Below are 22,745 nucleotides of genomic sequence, written 5' to 3' on the forward strand. Positions count from 1 at the left end.
GAAAAGAAATGACACCATAATAATTAAAAATAAAAGATATAGTAATAATTAGAAAATAAATAAAATAAACATGATTTAAAATATTTAACTACATCAAGATAGTTATTCTAAAAAACAAATCATTTGTATGTTTTTGATGAATAAAATATCAAAAATTGACATTCTAATAAAAGTTATATAAATTATGTAATTTGAAATTTTGGTTATAAAGGAAATTAGAAGTTTGTGTTATCCTTTCGAAATATATTATAAAGCATTAAATGGAAGGGGGAAATAAAGTATTGAATGTGTCTATGAGTTCAATATTATACAGAGTAAACAAAACAGGAAAAATATTTAATTTATTTCAATTATACAAGAAAATCCATTTACTATGAAAAGTATTTGCTGTGAAAAGTTTTAAAACTTAATATAACATTAAAATCATTTTTAATTATTTAAAACATAAAATTTTGAAAAAGAGAATAATAACAGATAAGTACTTAATGGTAATATTTTTTATTTTGATAAATGACCTGTAATAATGGTGAAACAAAATAAATAAGCTAATTCACAAGAAAAAATGAACATACCTGATAAATCTTTATTTTCAGCAAGCAGTTTTTCAGATTCAGCCATAACATTTAATGCTATTTTAAAATACATGCTTAATCAGAAGAATTGTACAATAGAAAAACTCAATAAACAACACAATAGAGGGAAAATAATTTACAAATGAAGCCAGTCAATAATCTATCACTATCAGTGATTATTTTTCAAAACCCCCTTTTTTTATACATCAACTTTTCATTTTTATATATATTTGTCTCAGGCTAACTTTCATTTTCATTATAAAACAAAATTTATTTCAAAACATATTATTTTATTTTATTAATAAAAAAAAAAAACTGCACACTTTAAATTTTGTTTTCATAGGTCATAAAAGAAAAATTTAAGAAGATTCATTACAATTTTTGTTATTGCCAGTCTAATTTCTAAAAGTGCACTCAGAAGGCAAAAAGAAAGGGACAATTATCTAGAGACCTTGGGACATGCTGAAAAACCAGATATAAAGTTTTCAATTAAATTTTCAAAAGAAACTGCTGTTACTTACTCACATATATAGATACAATTATAATGATCAACAAATATATTTGTATTATTCATCAAAATATTAGTAGTTTATTTTAATAAAACAACTAACACTTAAATAAAACAAAATAATAATTTAGTATGTTTAGGTAAAATTTCAAAAATTAAAGCATAAACTGTTCTGAAATAGGCTTTTTTTAAAAAGCATCAAAAATCCAAAAATAAGACTTATAGTATTTTAAGGAAGGGTGTATAAGAATTGTGTCCAGTATTGAGGATATTTAATGGACACACTTCTATAAAACAATAATCCAGCATTCTTTTGCTTACTTTCACAACTGGCTTTAACATTATAATTAAACTTAATAAAATTTACACAAAGTTTTCTTTCATTGTTGAAAGGGAGATCAAACCAGATTGAAACATACAAAACTCGTAACTGAGAATAAATACAATATAATAGCTATAATTAAAACTGAAGAATAGAAACATAAATTTTTAATTTATTATAAAATTACCAGAAAAGATGAAAATGACAGCTGAAAAACATAACTTTAGTCTCTTTTAAAAAAGTAAGCGTATGACATTTTTACAATAAAACAGAAATGTCAGGTTCAGATTTTTGTTAAAAGAATTATGAAACTTGTTGAGAACTGAGGGTTAAGGAAAAACAAATCTTTAAGAATGCGTTTCATGTAAAGGAATAAAATATAAAGTAACACATGTAAACTACAAAAAATATATTCTTTTACAGTGTTCAATCAAACTAATTTGAAATATTTAAAAGACACAATGGGGAAAAAAAAGAACATAAATAGTACAATTAATATTATATTGCACTTACCCATTTTATTTTCAGGTGAAAAATCTGTTGCTTGAAGATTCTTACTGCTAACTTCTAAAGCTGTAATTCAGATATCTTTCAGAACAAATTTTGCAGTCATATTTTTTAAACCAGATAACAATAAATCAAGCACAAATAAAAGTTTTTTTCTGCATTTTAGAATTAATTTTATTTTCAGCTTATAAAATAATTTTCATTATATATTACCTTCACATGTATCTGATGTACGAACGGATGTGTCTGCAACGGTTAAATTTTCTAATTCCACATGCATCGCAGGTGGCATTGCTTCATGATTGCCAGTGTTTTCTTCCATATTTACATCAATTTGATCGGAATTCAAAACATCACAAGAAACTTCAGTATCTAATTCCATTGCTTCCTCTTCATCTTTTACTGCTTCACTAGAGGAATCTTCTTTAAAAATTTTCTTAGCACCATAACTTGGAAAATTGGGATCTTCACAAATTTTCGCTGTATTATATTCAATTTCGATAACATCTTTAAACAAATTTGACTGTTTCACCGTCGTTTCACAAACTTTACCTGTAAAATTAGATAAATTATGGAAGGGAAATTTTATAAATTTAGTTGACTTCTAGAGAAATATTAAAAAATATTTCAAAAGAGTAAAGATACCGAAGAAATTAAATTAAATTTGAAGACAAAAATCAATAAACAGTATAAATGAGTGAAATAAAACTGTTTATCACAAAAAGTTTTAATTAAATTTAAATACACAAATTGTATACAAAAATTGATAAATAATTTGAAAGTTCAAAGCAAGCAGTAATTTGAACTTTAATAGTCCCAATACAAAAATATAGATTAGTCTAAAAATATTTTAATAATTAGTCAAGATAAAATAAGAACTTATTCACTTACTTATATGAATTTTTCTGAAATACAGTACAATTTCAGTTGTTGATAATTTCATGTAGCAACATTTGAGAAGATTTTTTTCTCCATTATGTTTTTTCTATTTATTATTTTTTATTTCTGTTAAAAACCATACAGTATTCTGTGAATAAAAATAAGCTGGGAAGTACAAGTGTGTCCCCTTTTCCTTTAAATATTTTAAAGAAAGCTAGATATATATTTTTTAAATTAAAATCTTTTTATGAAGAGTATCAACCTTACTGTGTATTCATAATCAAATAATTTTCAATTCTTAGTCGTAACTCAAACTGTAAATCAAATCAAAATCAAGCAATCAAAAACTGTAAATCCTCAATAACTCAAATGCCACAAAATAAAAAAATAACTCTTCGCAATCAGTCGACAAAATTGGGGTTCAAACCTATCTCAGAAAATCAAAATTTTTGGACCTAATGAAACATTAAAAAGCTGGTGTACAAAATAGAAATTTAAAAATATGTATAATATTGATTATATTACATATAATTTAGATTTCTTGGATTTTGATTTTTAAAATTTAGGTGACAGTTGGTCTAAATAAAAAAACAAATTACCATTATCATTATAAAATTTTTACTACTCTCGATAATTTATGTTTATCGCACGATAAAACAGAATAATGAAAGGAGAATGGGAAACCTTAAATAGCTTGAGAATTACCCACAACTATTAGCTTCAAAAGCAAATTATGAAAGACTGCTTCCTTTCTTATCCATACAGTTTGTTTCCTGACATGTTATTATTCGTGTATTTAATTAAATGATTAATTCTCCAATGAGTCTGCTTCATTGTAATTACAAAATAAAGCAGGTTTATTAATATATATGCAAAAAAGAGTTTCATTAACAATTAATTCAAACTACAAGTATTTAAGGAAAATTTAAGATTTCAATTTAATGTAAATTTACAATTTCCATTAAATCATGATTGTTATTGGCACTTTTACAATATAAGAAAAGAAAACAATGAAATAATTTATGCTATTTTGTAAAATAAAATACTTAATCTTTACCTGATATATTTTATAAATACTAGGCAAGCTAATTTTTTTCTGCAATAAGTAGATCATAAACAGAAAAACAGTAAAACTTTTTCAAGCAGAAGAATCTTTTTCAAGTTGTCATTCTACGGAATTACATTAGATAATCATAGAGCTATCATTTTTAATATTTATATTCAACAATTTTTATATCTATTTTCCTTTTTCAATATTAACATGTCCTCTTAAGAAGAGGTATAACAATTTTTTACAAATTGGTAATCAGGAACTGTATTAATTTATGTGAAATTCATGCTTAAAAAATTATGCTAAAAATTCATGCTTTGTGAGAAAAGAATTGTTTTTAGTTACTTATTCATATTTTAGAGAAAATAAATATTATATTTCAATCAACAATAGTGTAATTTCAAATAGAAATCTGGTTTTGTAATAAAAACTCGATGAGTTTAGAGGAAAATATATTATTTAAACTAAATGGTTATTTATAATACAAATTATAATTTCTAATAGATGTCAATACGAATTAAAATAATAAAAGGGTCTATCTATGGGTCGGGCAGGAATCTTGCATGGCGTTCACTGAATTTTTTTTAGGGAGAATAAAAAACAGCAAACGATAAGATTTATTTATTTTATAACTAATGCTTATGTTGATCTATATTTTTCTCTTCTTAAAATTTAAACCTAACTAAGCACCTTTAAATGAAATAATCAAATATGCTTTAATACCAGTTTTTGTAAAACCATGTGCTCAAACCTTTTTCAGTAGTATGTTAAAATCATTTAATAAAGATGTCTTACTCAATGAACTTAAAAAAATTTAAAAATGGTAATCATTAAATTTGTCAGAATCACTTTTATTAATGAATTCCTTTATAGAATTAAATGTTTAAGTTTCAAATTGGTAGCCTAAGTCAGTCTTAGTTTATCTTTTCCCTTATGTTCTATCTTAAGTCTACACCAATACAGTTGAAATGTTAACAAATAGATAAAAAAAAAAACTGATAATAAGTTTGTTGTCTATTGTTTTTAATTTTACAACACTAGACATGTCAGAAAAATTTACAACCGGAATAGAAAGAATATCGTTTGCCAACAAATGCTTTTATATGTGCATAGATTTAACATATGCTTTGCTTTTAAAAAACGAAATATAATATGATAATTTTTATTATCTACACTTTTTATAAAATAAAAAATTTAGTGAGAACAAGTGTCAGCAACATATCTTTTAAGTTTAACAAATAAGCTAATAAAATGAGGAAAAAAACTAAAAAGATTATTAAATGAGTTCAAATTATTTTTGGTAGTGAAAGTGCATGTTTGTGCTCAACTTTCAAGAAAACTGAATAAGTTTTGAAACTTTCTTTTATTACCATCATTAAAAGAAGGATCTTCTGTTGCCAGATTCAACAGTGATTGCATAGCACTTTCATCTAGAACAAACAAAATTGCATCAGTTTCAATAATTTTAAACAATATTGATTAAAACCAGCTTTAACTATTAAAATGTAAAAATAAATAAATAATTAAAATAAATAAAATGAAATAAAAAATTAAATGGAAGCAAGAAAGAATACATAGAAGAAGAAGAAACTCTTACCTTTCACTGGTGATAAAACTTTAAAATCTTCTGAAACTTGCTCATTAGACAATGAATTATCTTTAAATTCTGCTAAATAATTTGTTACATTAAAAACAGATTTAAAAAAGTAAACAAACAGAAACAAAACACTTTGATGAAGAAGGAATTGAAAATAAATTAAATAAAATACTTTTACAGCCATCAGCATGTGATATACCTTTATTATCTTCCATGTGGTGATCAGATGACAAAGTTTCTTTATTGTCTGTAAAAAAATATTAATTCAAATATTAATAATTTTTCCCAAAATTGATTTTTTTTTTTAATTCTACACAAATACTTCAAAAAAGCTCTCTATCAAAGTTACCCTTCCATTACAAATAATTCATAAAGTCCCATTTGCTATAGACATATATAACTGGCAAATATTCCCTTTTTTCCAGGAAATTTTATTTCACTTTTTTAAAGTTGCTTTGAAATTTATTCTTGATTTAATAAATTTGATGCAAAATGATATTTACCACTATTGTCACAGTTCGAAATTAATGGTGGTCTGAGACTCAACCACCATAAAATAGTTAACAATACTTTCCTGGAAGATTTTTCAAAACTTTTAAAATTACCTTATTTATGTATGCAAAAAAATTAATTTTAATTCAATATTTTATAATTTATCAAACTATAATTTATTAAGTGCAGGTTTTAGATTTAAGTAAAAATTATTTATAAAAGTATATTAAACAAAAATATTAATAAAATTAATATAATTGATCAAACTGAATTTATAAAGATATGTGAAAAATTAAGCAAATTAAGAAAACTTGAATAAATTCATATTACAAATGTAAATTAGTGAATGGCCGTAATTAAACTTTATTAAAATTTTTAACTTGGTTCAGAATTTCATTAATGAAACAATTTTAAAAAATTTCAATAATTTTGAAATGTAAATACCAAGAATATTGAAGCTAAACATTTTTGTCTGAAGTAAATTATTATAGGTCCCTTCAATCATAATAATTAACAAATCCGAGATCATAATTTTTTTTTAATTCAATTGTTTTTAGATAGATTCAATTATTTTTTAAGTTATTTTAATTGTTGAGTAAGAGATGAATTAAACTTTTTTTAGTATGATAAAGCTGAATAACACAGTTTTTTACAGCATTTGCAAAATGTTAAAGTGAAAAGCCCCTCACTTCATACTTCTTTTTAAAATCTGGTCTCCAAATATTATTGAGTTTTGACATTAAATAACTTAAGATTATTATTTAAAAAAATTTTAAATTATTAATACAATAGTAAAAATATTAAAAACTAATTAGTAAAAAAATAAATACGATAGAAAGTTCACAAAAATCGTTTGCCATTAATGGACAGTTCCTCAAATAAAAAATCCTATAATTAAAAAGCACAATTAATTCTTATCTTTAAAAAATTAAATGAAACAGACGGATATGGGTGTAGTGTAGAAAGACCACCTTAGTTGACAAGATTGTGATTATCTCTTATCTCTGAACTATTTTCATGTCATTTTGCTATTGATTCACTCCCCTAAATATCTAATCAATTTTACATGTTCAATTTAAGGTTCAGGAAAATAAAAAAGTCTGTTTAATAAAAAGAATAAATAAAAAATGAAGAAAAAAAAATTTTAAGCAATTTTTGCGCAAGTCAAGACATATTGAGAAATTCGCTGATTTTAGAAAAAAGATGACGATTTTGAGGAAATCATAGCGGAAATTCGCGCCGTGACAAACCTGCAGCCCTAATTATAGCACAGATCTTAAACAGAACAGTGTGAGAATCTGAGTGGCTTGTAAGCGACAAAGACAATGGAGCTTTACCAGCGATGAAATAAACAAGAAAAGTAAAATTTTATTTTGTCATTGGGGGGAAAAATTGACTCAGTAAGCAGCAAAAATTTGAGAGATTTTTCAGTTCGATTTCAAAGGGTGGAAAATGTAACCTGAAATTGTCGATCTCTTGCAAAATGCAGGACAGTTGCAGTTGAGATTGCAAGATTCTTTCCCACCAAATCCAATTCAGAGTACGGACAGCACATATAAATCCGCAACATATAAAATGATTGCATCAAACATGCAAAATGACTGAAGCTTTCAAACGCTGCGGACACCGGACTGGCGGTACACTGAAATAAATTGTGGCTGAATGACTTAAAAAAACGCCTTTTCGTACGCCTTTTTCGTAATTTGTGGCAAAAATCGACATGGTAAAGAGAAAGAAAAAAATCTTATTATCTTAGTTTGGAAAAAAGAGAGAAAAAAAGCACTTTATAAAAACAAACAATGAAAAAAACACCTTTAAGGGCTTTTAAAAAATAAAAATCTAAAATAAGCACTTTTTAAAAATGCTACGCACCTTGTAAATTCATTTTACCTTGTGAGACAGCGTCAGTTGTTGAATCAGTTCCCAGTTCCATAGCATACAATGGTTCCTTGAAATCAGACATTTGGTCAGAAGTATTTTTTACATTTACAGGACAAGGCTCTTCCAGAGGAATTTCAGCAATAGAATCACCAGTCTTATCATCATTATTATCAATATCTTCAATTATAGCATGAACTGAGCTAGAAATGGAAGTATGTGAAGATATGGAATCCTCAAACTTTTCATTTTCAGGTGAATTTGTGTCAGTTAATGTATTAGAAAGTGCAGTTGCTTCAACATTTAAATTTTCATTAACAGCAACAGATGGAGCTTTATCCCCAGTTTCCTGTAGGCCAGACATTTGTCTTGAAGCAGAATTCTCTAACATTGATTGATCACATACTGCTTCAGTTGTGAATGTCGGGGTGACTTCAGTTGCCAGGCTTCCATTATCAGGCGAAGAAACTTTTTCTTTTTTCATAGTTTCTTGCATAACTAATACCTTTTCAATGCAAGTTTTTTCATTTGGAGGTGAATTCATATCAGCTAATGAAATAGAAAGTGGATCAGCTTCAATGATTTCAGCTATATTTTCTTCAATGGAATATATTTCTTCCTCCAGATCATCTCGTAGATTAGAGACGGTACTAGAAGATTGCTTGGGAGTTGATTCATCAAATAACATTTGATCAACTTCTTCACTTATAGAAAAACTCATATTAGTGACGTGGCTATCATTATTGACATCAGCAGATATTTCTCTACTTACACTGTCCTGTTGATCAGTACTAATTGAGTCATGCCCAGCTGCAGGGTCACTTACTTTCCTTGTTTCACCAACTTTATCACTTGCTACAGAATCTAAATCTATTTCTGTGACAGAAATTGAAGTAACTGTAGTTAGTTGGCTATCTTTTTCATCAGAGATGGAAATTTCTTTTTCCATACTCTTTCCAAGATCAGAGCTAGAAATACAAGAAGGTTGCTCAGTGGTAGAATCAAGAAACGTTTGTTCACGCACTTTCTCCTCTACAACTGTTTGCATATCAATAGTGGCAATAAGAGGAGGGACTTCATCTACCATACTTTTATTTTCTTCAACGGAGGTGATTTCTTTTATTTGCTGATCAAATACATCAGCAGTAAGATTATTTTCAGAAAGACTACTGCAAGTTGTCGTTGATTCTTTTTCAGTTTCCTTAACTTGCGTTATAGCTTTTTCAGTTTCATTGGGAGATACAATGATGCATTCTGTTTTGATGTCAGGTGAACTGGTTGATTGAGTTTCAATTAACTCAAATTTAGTGCAAGAATTTGTATCTGATATCAAGTTATTAGTTGATTCTATTGATTTAGGGGATTTAGTAAGATTGACTTCTTTTCTGTTCACTTCACCTGGCTTAAGTTTAGCTTGATTGCCATCAGTATTTTCAACAACAGTGTCCATTATTGACATTAAAGTCTCACTGCAAGGTTTTGTGTACTTGTTTAATTCTACATCACTTACAGTAGTTTTAACATCTTCTAAAGTCTTTAATAGAGTTTCAGTAGAACTTTGAACAGAATTTGTTTCAGCTTCCATTTTAGATTTGACTGCCTCAGCAACTGGTGCTTTCAAATTGCTACTAGCTGACGGTGATTGATTTACAATAGCTTTGTTACTCTGAGTAGGAATATTCAGTGACTCTGTCCTCATACCTGATAATTTTTTAGGCAATCTATGTTCAGTATCTGGCGAAGGAAGCGATGTCTTTTTCCGTTTTAAAGGACCCGTCGATTTAACAGATAAATTAGTTTCAACTGTTACTTCTGAATTAAAATCTTCAGTGTCAATATCCATGTCAACAACAGCAATTTCATCCTGGGTAACCCTAGACCCAGATGTGGGAAGATAAACAGATGCTGGTTGATTACCTAAAATATGACTTGGTGGTGGAACCTGTAAAGGAGGTGGGAAAGGTGGAATATTGGTTAAACCGTATTTTTCTGGTGATAAAAGAGCCTTGGCAGTTTGAGTAGGCGGAGGTACAGTTAGAGGTGGAGGAAAAGGTGGAATAACAGGAGCACTTTTAATATCAGGAGGTGGCACTTGAAGTGGGGGTGGAAACTGAAGTGGTGGAGGAAATGGAGGAAGTTGCGCTTTCAATGAAGGTATCTGTTCAGGTGGTAATTTCTTGTCCAATTTGCTTTGAGCAAACGCTTCAGGGCATTGTATCAAAGAAGAAGGGGGTGGACGAGGTATAACAAGTGGCACCATATCAGCTTTGTTTATCCCTAAAAGTAAAAAATCTTTCTCTTCTTCAGATAGAGGTTTTGAAGCCACGTTTGCAGCAACCTTAGCAGCAGATACAACTGGAATTTGATGTGAAGCAGTGGCTGTATTTCTTTTTGGAAGTTCAATATAAGATAACTGGTATTCAGTTATGGTATTTGTAGCACTGTTGGAGTTTTGGGTTTTGCAAGAATTATCTTCCTGCTTAGTAGTGGAAAGGCTTGCTTCACTTTTACTCTGACAACCTGAAACAGGCAATTTTTTTCGCTTTGATGTTTTTGTCTTTTCAGTTTCAGATGAGTCAAATTCATTTTTTTGAGCAATGCTTTGTTTAAATTCTTCATTGGTGTAAAAAGGAATGTCCGTGGAGTCCACTGAAAAAAGACTTTTTTCTTCTTTTTTTGCAGCAGTAATAAGTTTATCATTCTTCTTTTTAAGTTCAGAAGATTTTTTTTCTGCTTTTTCTTTTTCAAGAGCAATTTTTTCATTCAACTTTGCACGCAATAATTTTGCACGTGAGCTAGGCATCTGTCCAATTAAAAATTTATTTCTGAGTTTTGTCTCAATTTCCTTTTTTGCATCATTTGCATTATTCAGAGTCAATTTAATATTTGATGCTGCTTTCGTAGGAGAATCGCTTGAGTCCATGCTATTACTTTCCTCCAGCTCAACGAAAGATTTCTCTTTATCTATTTCTTCACGAATTTTATCCTTTATCTTTTGATCTGTATCAGCATCTAGCTTGCGTTTTTTGGCCAAATTCACTTGTTTTTCAATATGTTCTTTTTTCTTTTTGGCTTTTACCATCTGAGTTATAGTTGAAGTTCTCATCAATTCACGCTTCCTTTCATATACAGGATTTTCTTTCAGAAATTGCTACATAAAATTGAATATAAATAAAATTAAAAAAATTTCAATGTCTGTTAATTTGAAATATTTTTGCAACTTAAGTGAAACTAAATGTAAAATAAGGTAATACTTGTTCATTAAAATTCATTAAAAATAATAATACAAAAACTAATACAGTAGTTCCTCCCAATAAGGGACATCCCTGGGCGAGATATTTTGTCCTTTAATAAGAAAAAAGTATACTAAACTGCAAAAAAAAAAAAAATTCTATAAGAAATTCGGTGCACACAGATTTCATTTAACTTTTCTTATCCAATCTGCAACACGTTGTGTGTCTAAGGATTTTTCTTCACCACAAATACTCCTATAAGTAATTTCATGTCTTTTTTCAAATTTGTTTAAACAAGCATTTCATGATTTGAAGTCTCATTAATCCAGGCTTTGCAAAACTTCTTTTACTTTGACTTGAAATGGTATTTTGCGTACAAAATATTTCTGTTTCTTACAGATAAATAAAATAATTTAACACTATAAGTATCCAAGTCTTGCCAAAACCCTAGTTTTTTTCATAAAAAGCGCCCTTTTTACCTGGGGATCGATTAGTTTTATTCACTTAAAAGCATACTTATATGAACCATATATAAAAATAAGATTTGCACTAAAAAATCATTGCTTGATTGTTACTAAAAGGATTAATAAAATAAATAGTTCAGAGAATGATTAGGTTTTCTAAGAGTTAGTGTTTATTTTAGTCTTTTTTCTGCCTTTTAAATGTTGAAACATCTGAAATGATTCATTAAAAAATTTTATGTTAAGCGGTCGGTTATAAATATAAATAAATACATTGTTTGAAAGAGCATGATATGTTTATATGTATTCTGCAGTTAGTGAATTCTTTGTCTTACAATGCACAAAAAATTATCAACTTTTATCATTATTTAACTTTTTGTTTGTTTGGAAAAGAATGAAAAAAGATTTTAATTTCAAAAATATCTTTTGAGCATTTCAAATACATAATTTAAGAATTAAATGAGTTTGTAGAAATGTCCATTAAACCTAAGTAATAAATTTGATTCAATTTGTTCATAAAAAAGAAAAGGAAACAAACAAATTATTTTCAATTAATACCCATATGCATCTACATTCCATTACTATATAATTTAATTATAATTCCATTAATAAATAATTTAATTTAATTATTATTATATAATTCAATCTCCCTTTTGCAATTAAAATTTTTATTAAGTAAAATATTAGCCAACAAAATAAGATACTCAAATGTTAAATAAAATATTTTTTGAAAAATACAAGCTTAATCTCAAGTGTCACAACAATTTTCCATTAAAAATTAAAATAACAGAAATTATCTCTATTTTTTATTGAAATATTTAAACACAATAGAAGGTTTTTCCCCTTTTTTAGTCCCTAAACATGCAAACTGAACTAGTCCTTAGACTAGTTTATTTTAAACAGAACTATTGTTGTCTAGTCCCGTTGCCATTGGAGAAGAAGTGAATAGTTGGCTAATTTATTTGATGAGTTGTTTTGCTTTTTAAATATTATTCTAATTTAATATTTTTCAGCAAAACTATGAGTTCAACAATCAAAATTTCCTTTTCAAATATAGATTATTTCAGAATGATAAAGTAGAGTTGATGGAAGCAGGTTTAATCTCTAGTAGAAATCTCAAAATGAAATTAGGATAATTTGGTTGCATCTTTAAAATGCTTATGGACAGGAGAAAAAAAATTTACATCTGCATGCTTTGTCCAAAAATATATATCATAATATGTATCAATTAATGTACCTTAATAAACCCTAAACTTATAATTAAAAAAAAATTAGTTTTTTTTTCACAAACATTTACTTCATTTTTACGTTAGTTCTTTTATACTAAACATCTTATACTATACTTTCATTGTTGTTTTTTTCTCTTTATAATAAAGCTCTATTCTTTTTTTATACTTCTATTCCTTTAAAGCAGCAATCGCCTAAAGATAATAATAAATATACTAACCAACCAAAAGTATTTCAATTTTTATTTTGTATTTTTTTTCACATTTTGGAATTTTTTTTTTCTTGCCTTAATAAATAGGATGTCCTTTATTAAGAAGTAAGACAAAAAGGTTCATAATCATAGAGACAAATACCAGCAGAATAGACTAGTATTTGAAGATGTCCCTAATAAAGATACTTACTATACATACCACACAAAAAGAGTTGTATTTTACTTTAAACATTTACCATCATTATTTTTTTTTTCTTTTTTTAAATATTGTATAAACTGCAAACATAAAGTTGGGTATCTAAAAATATCTACTGGAATATAGTTAAAATTGCCAACTTATGACTATATCCCAGCAAACTAAGAGTCCCCAAGTCCTAAGCCCAAACTAACTATCAGTCTTTAGAAGTACAATAACACAGAAATATATTTTGTTAGCATTTATGAAATTCAAATTAGGGCAATTTCAAGATGCATATACTACTTAATTCTATGTAGGTAAATAACTTTGAAAAAAGTATGCATGAATTTGAATAAAATACTAAATAAAAATTATACAACACTGAAATTTAATACATCAAAAAATAATAAAATAAAATTGAATACTAAGAATCAATGTCCTAGTTTTTAGTTAAATTAGATGAAATTAGAAACAGATATGAATTTTTAAAAACTGTAATTTTTATAACTAAACTGTATGAGTAATTTAGACTATGAAGTTGTTATAATTATGGATAAAACGCAATAGTTGGCACCTCTGTTTAGTGAAACATTTCTCTTTTTTTTTTTTTGCTGTAAACACAACTTCTTTAGGTTACCTTCATTAGGTTAGTAACATATATATTTGTTATTATTATATATATTTGTTATTATTATATATATTTGTTAACATATATATTTGTTAACATATATTAAAAGTATCTTGCAGAAAGATATTAGTGCTAGAGTTGTTTGTTGCAGAAAGCCTGAAAAAATTCTGCAAAAGTGATCCCACTAGTATCTTGCAGAAAGATATTAGTGCTAGAGTTATTTGTTGCAGAAAGCCGGAAAAATTCTGCAAAAGGGATCCCACTACATCTGCTATTAATAGGAGAGAAATACTGCATCGTCTGAAAAATTGTTTTTTAACATTTGAAAAAAGAAATGCTAAAATTGTAGAATGAAATTGGCAAATTCAGCCAGAGTCTCGATTGTTCAAAACTGTGGAAATCCACCCGACCAAAAGTATCAAATTGTCAGATTTCCCCCTATTGGAAAAAAATTCATGGGTATGATTAAAAAAAAATTTATTATCAGTCATTTTGATATCAACTCTGTCATCATGAAAAAAAAGACTTACAATGGGATTTTAGAATGTTAATTCATTACAAGTAAAAACAAAACTTATAATCCTTATAAATGCATCATTATGCCTGTTTAAATTCAAATATCTATTCTTACCATGTAATTGACAGTATGAGTGTGACCTTTTAAATGTTGTTGAGCATGGCTTTCATTCAGTAATGATTCATTACACAGAGAACAGTAAAAAGAGTAATGAGGTTTAACAAATTCAACTCCTAAAAATATAAACAAATTGTTAGTACACTGAGTAAAACAGTTTCAAATAGTGGTTCTGATAACTAAACACTCAAAGCTCTTATAGGGAAACTTATTTTTAAATTTGCCATATTTACCATACGATGCCTTTGTGTAATTTAAATTTAAATTAAGCTCAAAATTAAAATTCTGCTAATGATTTAGTTACTCATCATATAATTAATTTTGAAAGTAATGTATAAGTATGTGGAAACAAAGATAGTAAAAATAACATAGTTCCAACTCTAAAATAATGAAAATGAATACAATTTAAGAAACATTTTAAATTAATGTGGAAATTAGTGTATAATTTAAACTTGAGAATTTCTAAGATAGTTTGTGATGAAAAAAAGGTGTTGTAAATACAAAAAATACATCATAATAACATATTACAATGCATTACAATAAAACTTAAAATTGACTTTAATATTTTGCACATTATTTGCTTAGGATTGTCATTTAAGGTGCCATTTTAAACCATAATGTTGCCAGAGGAACTTTGTGTTGTTCTATTTACTGACATTCTAAAAATAAAAAATATATACCTTTAATGTGCCTTAGAATACAGTCACTTGCAACTTCTTCTTTTTTTGGTTCTTTAAAAGTAGCTGGATTAAATGGGTCAACATGCTGTAAAAGCAAAATTCAAACTATTCTTTAAAATTGAATAGGTTAGCAAAGTCAAAGTAGTATAAAATGTGCCAGATCATACACAGAATTTAAAAAAAAAAAAAGATCAGAAAAAAAAAACCTAGTAGGGTTGGGATTTCTTCCAAGACACTGTAAAGAACCTGAAATATTTTATTTTAAACTTGTTGAAAGTCTGTTAGTTGGTAAAAATAAAAAAATAAAAAATCATAACGTGTTTTTGAAAAAAATCGGGACAATTTTTGAAAAAGTTTAGATATACCAAACTACTATTAAAAAGAATAAAGTAACAAAAAAAGTATTATATTTTGATTTGCTTAGACATAATAAAGGTAAATTTTAATGCAAAAGAAAAATTATATAAGTTTTTATTTAATTTCAGAATTATGTTGTCAAAAAGACAGAAATTTTTAACAGTTTTCAGTATAATTTTATTAATAGAGCACTTAATAACTCCTAACAGTTTAAGATCAATGCATAGAATACTTTAAACTACTGTTGCATTGCATTTAAAAAATTACCAGTATCTAATAATATTCTCTCAGGCCAATATCTTAAATTTAAAAATTTCTTTAATAAAGTAATTTTAAAGTAGGGTATAACAATCTCGAAATCAAAACAATGAATATGCAGCATAACACGTTTATACAAAAGTAATTTAGTGGATGAACCCTCAATTTACCATTCAAATATTCCATAATCAGGGGTCTGTCCAGGCCAAATTTACTACTGTTTAACGGTACCTTCACAAATTCAACTTTAGAAAAAACGGTCGTTTTACAAAATACTTTTTCTTACAATTTTATTTTTGTATCCCGTCAGAAACGATAAATCCATATTTTTTCATTTTTGTTTTAATTTTTTAACGTAATTTTTAATTTTTACAAATTATGTCTAAATTTTCACAAAATAGGTACCTCACAGAAAAACCTAGACAGACCCCTGATAACATATTAACTGTTTTTAATTTTAATTAATCACTTCTAATAACAGATGAAACGGTCAAATTAAAAATCGTAAACTACAATATTCCATCCTACAAATTCGTCATCGCATTTGCTGAAAATAATAAATAAGCCTATGACTCCTGCAATCATATCTATAAAAATTTGACAATGTAAAATCGTTAATAGATTTTTTTTCTCCAGAGAATGCATGATTTCCCAAAAAGTCGTAAAAAATTAATAATGCTGCAAGTAAAGGTTTTATGACTGAACCATACATAATTAGAGGGTGGCCTTGAGTTTTAAGTATTAAATATTGTGATTTTTACTATTATTACTAAAAATTTTATTTTTACCATTTTTACTAAAAATACAAAATTTTTGAATCTTCAATTCAATAATTCATAGATAAGGGGATGTTCTGAACACAGAAAAAGAAAAAAAGAATCAGGAATATCAGGACTAAATATTTTTTTATCGGGAAAATCAAGACGAATATGAAATCTGACATTGTTATGTACACATTTGAAGATGGATTTCAAAATTTCTAGACAACAAAACTATCCAATTATGTAAATCAAAAAAAAAAAAAAAAATGAACTCAAATATTAGCAAATAAAAATATTAAATAAACGCAATTACCTTTAAATGATCAGACGTATAGTAATGATTCAGGAGGCTGGCAATAGTTGTAAACTCTTTACAGCAGGAATCACACCAGTTATGACCTGAATCAAATCCTGAATATTTAACAAGACTTGATACATTACGGGATTTAAAACTGTTCTCATTTACCTGTTGAAAATAAAGCAAATATTGTCATTTCATATAAAATGTTTTTTAATCTGCTATAGATTTAAAACTGAATGGAAAAGAGTGGAAAAAAAAAATCAATAAAATGAAGGCAAGTGGTGAGTGAGGTCAAGATATCTTTCATGAGTTGTAATTCCAAGAAAAGAGGGGCTATAACCAACCGATTCAGAGATTTTAAATTTGATAAAATCTAAAGAATTTCCCCATTACTTTGATTTATTATTATTTTATTATTTTCCCCACTTTGATTTAACATATTTAAGATAACTTGGAAATTTTAACTAGCTCAATTATTTAAAGAATTTAAAATGTTTATATTTCACCCTATGATTATGATTAGTTTAAATGCAATGAAAAGATATAATTTGAACCTAAAAAGAGTAGAAAATATTTTTTTCCTCATTATTTTATGATTAATTTATATGGATTAAGTCAACTCTCTTTTTTTTTGGCTTTTATTCTTAACTTAGACATTAAGAAAAACCAGCTTGCAACATAGGACATATCTTGCACCTAACACCTAAAGGGTTAATATAGGATTAAGGGATAACATAGAAAATGTTATGTAACTAAAAAAAAAAAAAAAAAAAAAAAAAAAAAAAAAAAAAAACTAATTTATATCTTTTAATCTTTTGTAATTTACCTGTGTTTCAACTTCTTCTTGTATTAATTTAAGATCTTCCTTTTTAATTTTATTTCCTAATGCACTTAAGTCTATTTGTTTCTGCTTGGCCTCATCAATTAGTGACTTAAGTTCTTCTTGAGCTTTGTCATGCAGATTTCTACATCTCATAATCAGACTAATCATGCCTTTGTCCATTTCCTCGGGTACGTTTTTCTTTTCAAGTTCACCCAAAAGATTTCTAATTTCAGAAGTGTCTTTCGAAGTATTTTTTAAAGTTTTTTGTAACACATATCTATCGTAATAACACTCTTTATATTTTTCTTTATTCAGGGCATCATTTGCATTAACTTGTTTATCTTCAATATGTTTATCTTTATAGAAACTTGAACCTGATTTTTTTATAGGCATTGATATTGGTTGCCATCTTAAAGAAGACTCAGTAGACTTAGTTACAGGTGAATTATTTTTATTAGATGATTTGAAAGTATCTGTAACTTGGGTAGTATAAGAATTAGTAGTAGAAGTTTTAGTTGCCTGCGTCGATTGAATTACAGAAGTCTTTGATGTAGGAGAAATTTTTACTGAAGACTTTGCACTCTCAATCATTTGATTAATCTGAGAGGTAAGTTTAGCAGAAATATCCATTTGTTTAGAGCTTGCTGTGGAGACAGGAATTAAATTCGGTGCAGAACTTACTGGAGCAGATGGAATATCAGATACAGGAACATTTTTCAAATTTATCCTTGAAATTGGGGGAGGAACTAAGGATCTCGGAGCATACATATTGTATGATGTAGTCATAGGCGATGGATAGTTATATGGCATAGAATTTGGAGCAACAGGAGGAGGATAGTTTGGGGAGTAGGTAAAATTAGAAAAAGGAGATGGTTGCTGCATAGGGTATGAGCTATGAAATGGCAAAGATTGAGGAAATGGAACAGCTGCAGGTGACAAAACTTGTGGTATAATTTGCTGCGGGGGTAAAGCTTGTTGAAGGGGCATAACTTGTTGCGCATGCAAGACTTGCTTTTGCATATCTGGAGCAGCAGATAATGAGGAATTAATGTTTTGGGGAATGTTCTCGTCAAGTTCATTGGTTTTGTCAAATACTTCTTTTCTTGATGGAAATACTTCTAATATTTCCACATCCTCTTCAACTTTTTTACCATGTTGGTTATCAATTGTAACAGATCTTGTTAGAGTATCAGACCCTTTTATTTCTAAGGTGTTATGTGATTTACTTCGCAAAGAGGAACTAGTTTCTGAATCTTGATTTGGACCACTGATTTCTTTAAAGTGCTTTTCTATTCTCAAATTCAATTTTTTTTCATTTTTGAAATCAAAACCAGATAGACCTTTAGTAGAAACATCAGACAAACTATCAGAATTTTTATCAAATAAGTTTTCTGACTCACTACTTGAAGAACTGTCAGATGAAAATCTTTTCTTACCATAGGAATGTTTATGCGGACTTCTCTCTCTAGAATGTTTGGGACTTCTTGAACGTGATTGCCTACGATATCTAGGGCTTCTAGATCGTCCTCTACCATGCCTACTACGCGACCGCCTTCTAGGAGGTGATACTCCATGCCTATCACGTGAATGTGGTTTAGGACTTCTGCCTCTAGAATGGTATTTCTTTCTTTCAGGATTTTCCCAATGATAAGGAGAACGGGTTTTATAATTTGGAGATCTTTCTCGTGCTCTACGATGTGGGCTGTGATCCCTAGATGAAAAACGGGTATCGTGTTCTGAATATTCCTTATGCGTAAGAGCTTTACGGCTAGGAGAATAGTTTCTATTTTTTGGATTCTTATTTGATAGCTTAGATACATTTTCTTTAATTTTCTTGGAACTTTCACTAGAATATCTTTTAGGAAGAGCAGGTCCTTCAACTGCTTTAGATGGTAAATCAGAAAGAGATTTAAAAACGCTAGCATCAACTTTCTCTCGAATTACGCGACGAGTTCCAATGCCTTCATTAGAAAAATTATCAATCATTATGGGACTAGCAGATTTGGGTGTTGTACTTGGAAGATTATCCTCACGCACACGAACAATTCGTTTACTAGACATCATATCGTCAGATTTCAAATTTATTTGCAGTTTGGACAATCTTTCAGGACTTTCTCTATTATCAAAACGAGATATACTAGTGGGATGTCTGGAACTTTGCAAGGAATAATCATTCAAATTAAATTTAGGACTATCCTTTAATTCTTCCTTCTGATTTCGAGGAATGGGAAAATCTTTCAAATATTGTGGTTTTAAATCAAAAGAACCTTCTCTAGGCTGCGATATAGGTGATGGATACTCTTTATTAGAATGAGTAAAATTAGTCATTTTAGAATATTCTGGTGAAGATTTTGCAAAGTCTGATCTCCATTCAGAGTCTAATTTCTGGGAGAGAACTTGCTGAGGAGGTGTTTCTAAGTTTTTATTAAAATAAAAATCATCACTCTGCTGCACAGCTTTAACTTTGTCAGAAGTCGTACTACCTTGAGATAAATACTTATTGATGGCATCTTTAGCATCAGCGGTTAATGATCTACCTGATATAGAGGGATTACTGCTTCGAATCAATGAGTCTTTAGATTTTCTTTCCATGATTTTCCTTTCGTCTGATCTCTTCGCATAAGGACCTCTATACGGTTGAAATTTAAGCAATTCTGAATCCTCATCATCACTCCAATTTGTATCAACTAAACTAGTTTCAGAATTCTTGTTTTGTTCAGTTACTTTTTTAGCTGGTTCTTCGGGTAGAGGATTAGAATCCCCATACAAAAATTCATCTTCATCATCTATTGACTGCAGATTGCTAATAATAGGCTTAACACCTGTATATGGACTTGATGCGTCTGATGATGGCGGTCTCGTGCTTCTTTCATGTGAAGCAACTTTTTCATTTGGATTTGTATAGATAGATGAAAAGTCTGTTTCTGCAGAAGATGCAAATGAAGAATTGTAAAAATTGTAGTCATTTTTATTTGAATAAGCAGGCAAATTTCTGTTCAAGCTATCTCTACTAGGAGAATGAATTGGAGAACTTCCTTGTAGTGTCCCATAGTTACGTAAAGATTCTAAAGCAGATGAGCTTGATTTATTGTCCATTAATCCAAGATTTGATTTAGCAGCTAGAGCTTGAGCATACAGCTCAGAATTAATGTTCTTAGATCCAGAAGAGAACCTTGATGGAGATGGGGGAGGATCTTCATCACAGAATATTGGTAAGTTCCCAACACCCTGCAAAAGAATGAAATTATAACTATAAAGAGGAAGGAAAATGTTTTAAAATTTTTAATCAATTATATTTTATGTTGTAAAACTGTAATTAAAAAAATTCCAGACAAAACTTTACATTATATTAACATATCCTTTTTGAAACATATTCTTATAAAAGTACAATTAAAAATATTATATTTTTGTGTAACAAAATAAAGATAATTTCTAAAAATCAGATAATTTTTGACCTAAATGTAGTAACTAATTTGAGACAAAATTTTTGACCTAAAAGTAGTAACTAATTCAGGACAGATGGAGCATATATTTTTATTCTCCAGAAAAATTATTTGATTTGATATTAAAAATAATTTGATTGTAAATGTCACATTAGACCCACAACGAGCTATTAACAACTGTTAGGATATCATGCTTATTAATTATCTGAGGACAATCTTCACCAATCCTGAGGACAAGCATTACCTACTCTATTACAATTTAGATATAGAAAAAGTAGTTATTGATACATCAACCGATCTCATGCTTTGTAAATATCTATCAATTTACTTGAAAAAGCAAAATTAAAATACAATTTTAAGCATCAAAATCATTTCAGTATTCACTAATTATTAATAATCACTGATACAATAATTCCTGTTTTTTTCTTCCTTGTATTTTTTCCCCTTCCTTCACTTGCTATATTAAGAATTATTCACGGTAGTTATTGTGATTGCCATTGATATGCTACTCCATAATGATGCACTTAAAAAATTAAACAATTAACCTTAGAAATAAATATCTGTATATAATCACTAGAACAAACAAAAGTTTTGTTTTCTATAATTGGATGTAAAACTAAAGAAGTGGACAATATTAAAAAAACAGTTCTTTCCTCACAAATACAACATAGTATAAAAAATTTTCATTTTATATAAAATTTCTATAATAATATTGTTAAGATAAATAGATGTTTAATGTAAATCTGTAAAAAATGAAGGCAAAATGCAAAAAAGCGGTCAACGAATCGAATCTGACGACAAAACTACCTTACCGACCGTGTTCATGAAGTGACAAGTTGACGAACTGACCAAATCAAGAAAAACGACCTTATCATCAAAATTACCAAGCCGTTTAAATGGTTTGTCGATGAAGTGATTGTCGAGGAAATGAACCAGACCCTTTGTAGCCACTCCCAGGCAATCAGAAATATCCCAAGATTTCCACAACACTGTCTGCCACTGAATAATCACCAAGCCTTGGCAACTTCCCGACAGTGACCTGCGAGAAACTAAAAAGAGATATCACAGAAGCGGAATAACTCGAAGGGTATAACTCACGATCACTTATGTATGTTTCTCAAAGAAATTTTGCAAGCTTTAAGTCTATTTGGCTCCTTGGCGATTGTAGTTGACTCTACAGATCACGATACGAAAATATCACCAGGCAATCATATGCATGTTTTTGTTTTAAGAAGTATAAAAATCATATGGTGATTGTAGTTAGCATGAACAGGTTGTAAATACTCCCTCATTTTCGATATAGCATTATATACAACATAAAATTAGTTTTAATTAGCACAATTTATAATTGTAAATTAATTAATTAAAAATAAATACCGGTCTGTCAAAAGTCCTAGGATCTCTATTAGAATGGAGATCAGCTCTACTAGAGTAAATGTTACTAGAGCTTAAAAAATTAGACAGATTTCTATTAGGATACTGAGACATTGCCGTATCAAAACTCGACAGCCTATCCTAAAACATAGAGAAGTTGCACAAAAAAAGGAAGCTTTTTAATATTGTAATAAAAATTTCAACTTGTCATGTTGTTATTGTTTCATTTAGTATTTAAAATAATAACATTTCATCAAAAATTTAGGATATTAAAGAGGACAAAAAAATTTTTATCTATCACGACGGTAAGCATTTGACCACTTATTTCTTCGTCATTTTATAAAGTTTATCTACTAGAACTTTGACTTTC

At 28.2% G+C, this 22,745-nt stretch overlaps 1 protein-coding gene across 14 annotated transcripts in view; it reads right to left on the minus strand.

The window, feature by feature from the left end:
- Positions 1-22,745, minus strand: part of LOC107456545 (serine-rich adhesin for platelets) — a 30,853-nt gene that overhangs the window by 7,904 nt on the left and 204 nt on the right. For 4 of the 14 annotated variants that reach the window (XM_043047313.2, XM_043047312.2, XM_043047319.2 and 1 more), the window contains exons 1-12: positions 22,379-22,709; positions 17,562-20,786; positions 16,748-16,900; positions 15,059-15,143; positions 14,376-14,494; positions 7,801-10,957; positions 5,609-5,683; positions 5,437-5,508; positions 5,210-5,269; positions 2,123-2,461; positions 1,916-1,975; positions 573-629 (exon numbers count right to left, since the gene is read on the minus strand). In XM_043047313.2, the coding sequence (XP_042903247.1) occupies positions 573-629; positions 1,916-1,975; positions 2,123-2,461; positions 5,210-5,269; positions 5,437-5,508; positions 5,609-5,683; positions 7,801-10,957; positions 14,376-14,494; positions 15,059-15,143; positions 16,748-16,900; positions 17,562-20,786; positions 22,379-22,489 (7,513 nt within the window). In that variant the 5' untranslated portion in view covers positions 22,490-22,709. Of the gene's footprint in view, positions 1-572; positions 630-1,915; positions 1,976-2,122; positions 2,462-5,209; positions 5,270-5,436; positions 5,509-5,608; positions 5,684-7,800; positions 10,958-14,375; positions 14,495-15,058; positions 15,144-16,747; positions 16,901-17,561; positions 20,787-21,813; positions 22,024-22,378; positions 22,710-22,745 lie in introns of those variants that run through there. The other 10 variants (XM_071180667.1, XM_043047321.2, XM_071180666.1 and 7 more) reach the window with 7 other exon arrangements.

This window comes from Parasteatoda tepidariorum, chromosome 5 (assembly GCF_043381705.1).
Source record: "Parasteatoda tepidariorum isolate YZ-2023 chromosome 5, CAS_Ptep_4.0, whole genome shotgun sequence".
Lineage (NCBI taxonomy): Eukaryota > Metazoa > Arthropoda > Arachnida > Araneae > Theridiidae > Parasteatoda > Parasteatoda tepidariorum.